This window comes from Propithecus coquereli, unplaced genomic scaffold (assembly GCF_000956105.1).
Source record: "Propithecus coquereli isolate 6110/MARCELLA unplaced genomic scaffold, Pcoq_1.0 Scaffold163, whole genome shotgun sequence".
Classification (NCBI taxonomy): Eukaryota; Metazoa; Chordata; class Mammalia; order Primates; family Indriidae; genus Propithecus; species Propithecus coquereli.
Genome location: NW_012140858.1, coordinates 666,363 through 675,479, shown reverse-complemented (window position 1 = coordinate 675,479; position 9,117 = coordinate 666,363). Strand labels below are relative to the sequence as shown.

General features: G+C 34.6%; 1 protein-coding gene across 1 annotated transcript in view; it reads right to left on the bottom strand.

The window, feature by feature from the left end:
• The window catches only part of MUSK (muscle, skeletal, receptor tyrosine kinase), a 132,145-nt gene that overhangs the window by 18,746 nt on the left and 104,282 nt on the right, over window positions 1–9,117 (bottom strand). Inside the window, exons 9-10 of the mRNA XM_012641130.1 lie at window positions 7,373–7,548; window positions 6,693–6,716 (exon numbers count right to left, since the gene is read on the bottom strand). Coding sequence (XP_012496584.1) covers window positions 6,693–6,716; window positions 7,373–7,548 — 200 coding nt within the window. The remainder of the gene's footprint in view (window positions 1–6,692; window positions 6,717–7,372; window positions 7,549–9,117) is intronic.

The following is a 9,117-nucleotide window of genomic DNA, read 5'->3' as shown; positions in this document are numbered from 1 at the left end:
CAAGGGCAACATAAGTAACATAAATATCTGTACCCCCATAATATGCTGAAATAAAAAAAAAAAAATCAGGAGCTAGAAAAGAGTGAAATCACATCTATAAGCTATTAAGAGAAAAAAAATGTCCAGCTAATACACTTTTCAAATATCCAGGTAAAAGGAAACTATTTGATAATATACAAGGATTCAGGGACTCTATCACCCAAGATCCCTTCTGAGGAAATATGTGAGAGGACTTTTAAGTAAATAACAACTGAATCAGAAAATGACTTCAAGATGAATAGTGGTAATAAAGAAATATATATATGTAAAATCTAAATGGATATGATGAATGGAATTTTATCTAATTCTTGAAATGAGAATCAATAAGAGTTATTCAATAAGGAGAAGCCTAGCAGTATTGGGGAAGGTATAAAAGAGATACAAGCATTCTAAGGATCTCATTGGAGATCCTAAAAGTCCCATGGAGTGGGGAGACATTAGGAACAAATAGAGCACTGTAATGTGTAGAAAAAGTTGGTATCTGGTTTTTACTTAACAGTGGATAAATAATAACTAGCAAAAAATAAGGAAAAGGAAAAAAGAAGCAAAAAAGTAAAATGCATAGAGCATGTAAAGTTAAGATAGTAGGAATAAAATCAAGTACGTTAGCTGTTATACAAAATACGAACAGGCTGAAACTTTCTATTAGTAGAAAATAGCTCAGACTGGAGTAAACCCAGGTATATGTTTCTTATAAGAAAAGAAAAAAGAGAGAGACAAAGGGATTTTAGGCTAATGTAAATACAAAAAAAGGATTGCCATTATTAATACCAGAATTTTAAAGTTAAAATGAGAGTGAGTTACATTTTACATGGTAAAAGCATTTATATAAGGAGAGAATAAAGTGTCATGAATCACTACACCTCATAGAACATAGTAGCTGAATATATAAAGCAAAATTATTATAAATGCAAGAAAAATCTGGCAAAATAACTATAAATTAATTAGATTGATCTAGTGAAAAATTTAAGTTAGAAAATCAACTACATCAAGAAACCCATATGTGTATAAAGGGACAATTAAGGTCATGTGATTATCAAACAGCTAGCATGAGTTTATTCTATACTAATAAAAGAATAAGAAAATAATGGTTGCGTTGTAATTCTGATCAGATCCTGTTCTGTGCATTGTGTTCAATTCTGGAAATTCCTCAAGCTCACGTGCAGCCAGTGAAGAGTAAACACGGAGGTGAAGATTTTGGAAGTCAGGTCGTAAAACAAAAAGTTGAAAATTGAACATATTTAATGTGAATAAGAGAAGACTACAGGGAGATAGGGTACCTGTCTCCTAATATTTTAAGGGCTGTCCTATAGAAGATGGATCAAAGAAATAGAGCAGAGATCAGTTGTTGAAAGTTATAGAGAACCAGAATTAGTTCTACAAAGCTAAATTGTTCTAATAATTAATGTATTCTACAATGAAACGAAAGAGTGAATTCAAGAGGGAAAAGGGAATGTCTCTGTCAGACACTCTGGAAAAGACTCTCATTGTGGAAGAATTTGGATTAAATAGCTGTTAAAATCACTTCAAACTTGAATTTTCTATGAAATTATAACTTTAATATGACCACAAAAATTACCTGACCAGCATTCCAAATGATTATATAATTCACTAGTTATATATAAACACACACACATTCTTTATGGTTTCATTTGTGTACAAAATGGTAGCTGATAATTACAGAAAAATGAGTTTTGGATGCAAACATTCCTAAAAAGAAAAGTCCTAGACCACATGGTTTCGCACCCAAATTTTACCACACCTGCAGAAATTATTCCACATCAAGAAGGATGGAATCCTCCCCAACACATTTTATGAAGCCAATATAATCCTGATACCAAAACCAGGAAAGGACGCAACAAAAAAAGAAAACTACAGACCAATATCCCTTATGAATATAAATGCAAAAATTCTCCTCAACAAAATCCTAGAAAACCGAATCCAGATGCTATTCAAGAAAATAATCCATGATGACCAAGTGGGCTTCATCCCAGAGATTCAGGGATGGTTCAACATACGCAAATCTATAAATGTAATTCACCATATAAATAGAAGCAAAAACAAAGATCATGTGATCCTCTCAATAGACACAGAAAAAGCATTTGACAAAATTTAACACCCTTTTATGGCAAGAACGCTTAACAAAATAGGCATAGACAGGGCTTACTTACAAATGATACAAGCCATATATGACAAACCCACAGCCAACATCATACTGAATGGGGAAAAACTGAAAGCATTCCCACTTAGAACTGGAACCAGGCAAGGTTGCCCACTCTCTCCACTTCTATTCAACATAGTGCTGGAAGTCCTTGCCACAGCAATTAGACGAGTGAGAGGAATTAAGGGTATCCAAATGGGGGAAGAAGAGGTCAAACTCTTACTCTTTGCTGCTGATATTATATCTAGAAAACCCCAAGGATTCAACCAAGAGACTCCTAGAATTGATAAATGAATTCAGTAAAGTCTCAGGATACAAAATCAATACACACAAATCAGAGGCATTCATATACATCAATAACAGTCAAACTGAGAAGCAAATCAAATATTCAATACCCTTCACAATAGCAACAAAGAAAATTACCTAGGAATATATTTAACTAAGGGGGTAAAAAACCTCTCCAGGGAGAACTATGAAACACTGAGGAAGGAAATAGCAGAGGATGTAAACAGGTGGAAAAAAATACCATGCTCGTGGGTCGGCAGAATCAACATTGTTAAGATGTCTATGCTACCCAAAGTGATCTACAAATTCAATGCAATCCCTATTAAAATACCAACAGCATTTTTCACAGATATAGAAAAAATAATTTTACGCTTCGTATGGAACAAGAGAAGACCCTATATAGCAAAAGCAATCCTAGGCAATAAAAACAAAGTGGGAGGTATCAATTTACCAGACTTCAAACTATACTACAAGACTATAGTAATGAAAACAGCTTGGTACTGGCACAAGAACAGGGACATCGACCAGTGGAACAGAACTGAGAACCCGTATATAAAACCATCCTCATATAGCCATCTAATCTTTGACAAAGCAGACAAAAACATACACTGGGGAAAAGAATCCTTATGGTGCTGGGAAAACTGGGTAGCCACGTGTAGAAGACTGAAACAGGATCCACCCCTTTCACCTATCACAAAAATCAACTCATGATGAGTAACAGACTTAAACCTAAGGTGTGAAACTATTAGAATGCTAGAAGAAAATGTTGGAAAAACTCTTCTAGACATTGGCCTAGGCAAAGAATTTATGAAGAAGACCCCAAAGGCAATTACAGCAACAACAAAAATAAAAAAATGGGACCTGATTAAATTAAAAAGCTTCTGCACAGCCAAAGAAACTGTCATGAGAGCAAACATACAACCTACAGAATAGGAGAAAATTTCGCATTCTACATGTCCGATAAAGGGCTGATAAGCAGAATCTATTTTGAACTCAGGAAAATCAGCAAGAAAAAAATCAAACAACCCTATCAAAAAGTGGCCAAAGGACATGAACAGAAACTTTTCAAAAGAAGACAGACTACTGGCCAAGAAACATATGAAAAAATACTCAACATCTCTAATCATCAGGGAAATGCAAATAAAAACCACATTGAGATATCACTTATCTCCAGTGAGAACGGCCTTTATCAAAAAGTCCCAAAACAATAAATGTTGGCGTGGATGCGGAGAGACAGGAACACTCATACACTGCTGGTGGGACTGCAAAGTAGTGCAACCTCTGTGGGAAGCAATATGGAGATACCTTAAAGAGATACAAATAGACCTACCATTTGATCCAGCAATCCCATTACTGGGCATCTACCGAAAAGAACAAAAGACATTCTATAAAAAAGACATCTGCACTCGAATGTTTATGGCGGCACAATGCACAATTGCAAAGATGTGGAAACAACCCTAGTGCCTATCCATACATGAGTGGATTAATAAAATGTGGTATATGTATACCATGGTGTACTATACAGCTATAAGAAACAATGGGGATATAGCACCTCTTGTATTTTCCTGGATAGAGCTGGAACCCATTCTACTAAGTGAAGTATCCCAAGAATGGAAAAATAAGCACCGCATGTACTCACCAACAAATTGGTTTCACTGACTAACACCTAAATGCACAGATAGGAATAACATTTATTGGGCATGGGGCAGATGGGAGTGGAGAGGAAGGGATGGATATATACATACATAATGAGTGTGATGCACACCATCTGGGGGATGGACATGCTTGAGGCTCTGCCTGGGGGGGCGGGCAAGGGCAACATAACCAAAACATTTGTGCCCCCATAATATGCAGAAATGAAAAAAAAACAAAAAACATATATTCATCTAAATGTTGACAAAAAATCAAATCAACAAGTTCCCTGGGTGATTTAAAATTGTGGACAACAACATTTTTGTCAACTAGACCTTCTTAAGAATTGTCAATTATAATAGAATGTGAAAAGAGAGTAGTATCCATTCAAGACTGAATCAGTTTAGCAATCAGTTCAGCTTTATTATACATGACGTCTTGGAAATAAAAAAAATGGTGATAACAGAGAGGCATTAGGTACAACAGTTAAGAAACTAGGCTCTGAAGACAGAGTCAGAATCAGGTAGATTTGGGTTAAAATCCTGGCTCAACCCCTTACTAGATAGGTGAACTTAGGCAAGTTGTATAATCTATTGTTCTCAAGTTGACTTGAATGTAGAATGGAGGATATTCATGATACCTAATTTCATAGGGCTATTGGGAGTATTTAGACATAATATACATAACACACTAATCAGTGTGCTGGATTAGGGCATGCACTGGTTCATTCTTGAAATATATGTAAAGATGGAAGAAGAAAAGAATTAAAGAGAAAAGCACATCATCATTCCAATAGTTAAGCCAGATTATACTTTTCTCCACAGAAGCTTTGAAATAGAAGACAGACTCACCGCTGAGTGTTTCTATAGCAAAGTGTGTGAAGTCCTGCGGAAGAGAGGAATAGCGCAATGCCTGCTTAGCAGACAAATAACATCAACAGTACAAAGACATCGCGTGCTCAAAAAGACATTTCACTGCATCAAAAGAAGCCATAAAAAATAAAAACTACTGAAATTCTAGTCCCTGTGTTCAAGCAAGAAGAAAATAAGGCAAAGATGAACAAATGATTAAAAAATATTCTTCGCCACTCCTCAAAGCGAACTGACAATATTCCTTAGAGCTTACTAGAGAAGCTTACTTCAAGAAATATTTGAAGTCTTCACACATTTCCATAGAATATGGAATTCTTTGCCTAATAAGGATGCCTTCTTTGTTCAACTATTGACTGACCTGAAGAGATACAGCCAATTTCTTTAATAATAATTGCATTTAACCCAGGTAGCATACTTTCAGACATTCCCTACCCCAGGTTCAGATGAAATGGTCAGTTTGTGACATTTGGAACTCATTTTCTTACATGTATCAAAGATTTCATAAAACTGTGTTTTTTTTAAGACTAGGAAGTTAGTTATCGTAGCCGGTTTGTGCTGCTCAAAGTTCCTTTATAATCAGTATAAAAGGCAGAAACATGGATTCTTTTTGTGTGTGTTGTTCCTGTCTAATTTAAGATTAAATTGTCACTTTCCACACAGCAAAGCCTCAATGAATGCTTGAATCGATGAGTGAGTAAACAACTGAAGGATAACAAAGACCACAGTTATCAATTAAAAGTCTAATCAAAGTCAACTTTGGCTGCTTATACAACAATGAATTGAAAAGCTTTTTTTTTTTTTTTATTCCTTCATTTGGGAATAACAATTTGACAGGCTACCAGAATAATAGGTTTTTAGGGTTTCCGTACTGCTCTTATTTAATAACTGAGTGAGTCAGTTGGGACCAGTAGCATTCTTTCTTTTAATATTTTACATCTTAGTCCTTTAAGTAAGCTGGTAAAATCAAGTCCTGGCACCTCACCAAGTACAGAGGGGATTAGGCCTAGAACATGTATTACAAGAAGTAGGTGTGATTTAAGCCTTAGAACACTCAAACCAGAGGAAGTTAATTTACATGAAAAAGTTTTCTAATTTCATTCCAAGTTTTTCTGCATTTTGACAGGTTAAAATACCATCTGATACAAGTTAGTTTCTAGGACATCCCTTTTCAAGCAATCTTCTTAAATTCTTTCCTAGAGATTTTGTGATTATCCTTTTAAAGCCATTTGATTTGACCCTATAAACTTTCTACTGAAAATTAACTATCTTTAAAAAAAAACACCAATCTTCCAAAACAAGGATCTGTGTCACAAATGAAGATCATGAGTCGGCTCAATGAAGAAATATTTGTTTTCATCTATAAACGATTAGATAATACAAAGTCATGAAGGCAAAAGCAAAAGGTGGCATTTTAAATTTGGCTTATTTTATAGACATATAAGGGATAAAATAGGCTAACAACCTTGAGTTTGGAGATAGTATTTGTATCATTCACTAAATATGCTGCTCTCCATGGCCTAATTAGGAGCTATAAACTGAGATCTGATGTTCCTTTTTGCTCTACCCTGGGTGAGTTTGGTGAAGAGCCTTTGAGGGGGTTGTACATTCTGTTCTGCACATCAAGGAAGTATGAGTGTAAATACACATGCATGAATCCAATTACATACACGTACGATTTCAAGGGCACAAACAAAATTACTTACTTGTTAGGTTTTCTTTTTTATAATCTGAGGGGAAAAGGATAAAAATTTGTTTAAAGTGAGCATCCAGATATCTCATATATTCTGTGAGAGAGTGCTAAGAAATGCCAAGTTCTCTTTCAGCTTTTTAATATACAGCTGGAAAACATTCTTTGCATTCGAATGTGAAAGAATTGGGTCTTTCAAATTAAACCAGCTGTTAGGGATAACAACACAGTTCCTTACAAACAAAGTTCATGAAAGCAACATGCAGCAATTCAATTTTGTTTTGTGAGATCAGCGTTTTCAAACATGTGGCTTATTTTAGCATGCTTAAAAATCTGCTTCATTAGGGAAGAAAGAGGACTTTATTCTTTTATTCCACTCTTCTGACAAAATATGAGATGTTTCTTAGCTATTTTTCTGCACATTCCAGAAAATGTTACAAGCTCTCGTAAGATCCCCTATGAAAGAAGGTAAGATCTCAAGCAGCAGTTAAAATTGCTCTTAATTTTAGAACAAATGAAATAAATCCTTACACTAACCTGTGCAATTAGGATAGTATTAGTTATCTAAGGAAAGCAGAGCTAAAAAATAAAAATTAGAAATGCCTAGAAATATTAGGAGCTTTAAGTTCACACCTTAGTTTCTTCAAAATAGTACATTTCTCTTAACCTCCAAAGCCTTGGGAGCCCTTTTATTACCTAAATATGGCAGTCTGCTACAGGCCGTTGGGTCCCAGTGCATGCTGGGAAGCTTGCTGCATTCTGGAACGGACAGCAGATGCATCCCAGATCTGTAGAGTCCTCTGTGGGTCTTTTCTTCCATAGCCAGCCATTCTTTTGCACAGAAGAGCTCCTTCACTGCCAAGCAGTACTCTCTAAAATGTTGAATGGAGGAAATAGTTGAATTAAGGCATGTTAAAGATGAATTTGTGGCAGAACCTAAATTCTATATTTTCAAAACATCATCACAGTACCTTGTTACCGCAAAAGCATTTTTGCAAGCACGCTTTTACTGTAAGTAATGTGAGAGTTTATGAAATATATTATCCTGTGAGATGAAAAACTATCTTGTTTTGCTTCTTAAACATAATTAATGCTACTGGGGAAAGGAACTTTCGAATTTCAAAGGCATTGGATTCGGAGTCCCTTATATATCTTCTCTCGACTTCATATTAAAATAACTACAAAGGTACAGAAATAAAGTACACAGAGTTTAAAAAGAACATCTGTGGCTCGTGCATGTAAACTTCTATGGGACGTAAATGTTGCAAAGTTATTTAATAAACGCATTTTGTGCTAGCATACAAAAATAAAATTGAATTTTAATTGTGGTAAAAATTTCCCAAATTTCAATTAAGAAAAAGGAGATTCTATAAGAAAGAGGTCTATCATTATTTATAGACCATATTATTTCTGACAGAGGAACCACAAGATTATCAACCAAAAATCTAATAGGATTCTGTAAATTGGGACGTATATGATGTATAATAAAATATAATGGCTTTATGTGTACTAGTAATAGCTTGTTAACAAATAAAATGGAAAAATTATCCCACTTATTCACAAGAATTAATGAATTCTAATATATGAGACTTGATTCCTCTCAATAATTAGGAGGTATAATATTAAGCGTAATTGGAATAAACTAAGAATTGCAGGAATATATTCTTTGTATGTTCCTTTGTGCCTAAAGCTGTTAACTGACCTTTGTTGTCATTGTTAGTGAGTAATATTGAGTGGACTGACATTTCTACAATAATTTTCTTTTTGATACTACAGTTGTTGAAATGAATGGTATTAAAATTCACAGGCAGTGCCAGAAGACGCTTGCTCCTTCCTATTCCCTCATTTACTCTACTTCCACCCCAGCCACCCAAAGAAATAAAAGGAGCAATAAAAAGTAACAAGCCACTTACATGCAGCAACATGGATGAATATCAAAAACTTCATGTTGAGCAAAAGAGATCAGATACAAAACTGTACATGTTGTACGATTCCATGAGTATGAGATTCAGGAACAAGCAAAACTAACTTATGGTCAGAGAAATTAGAACAGCAGATGACTTTGGGGATAATGGGGAATTTATTAGAAATGAGCATAAGGGAACTGTGTACGTGGTGAAAACATTCTATATCTTGGTTGGGGTAGTGGTTACATCATTGTATACCTTTGTCAAAACTCTGAACTATATGCTTAAAAGGGGTGTAGTTTATTGTATATATACTATACTTCTATCAACTAAATACCACAATAAAAGAATATGACATTGTGAGAAATCTGATTAAAACAATCCAAAAACTTACATAGCTCAACTCTAAAATTTAAAAATTCTAAGGAAATTAATAACAATTTTTATTAAAATAAGGAAAAAGGGAAGTACATTTTGTGGACATTCTAGTCTAGTGTGTGTGTGACAACTATTCTGTAATTAGTATTGCTGTAA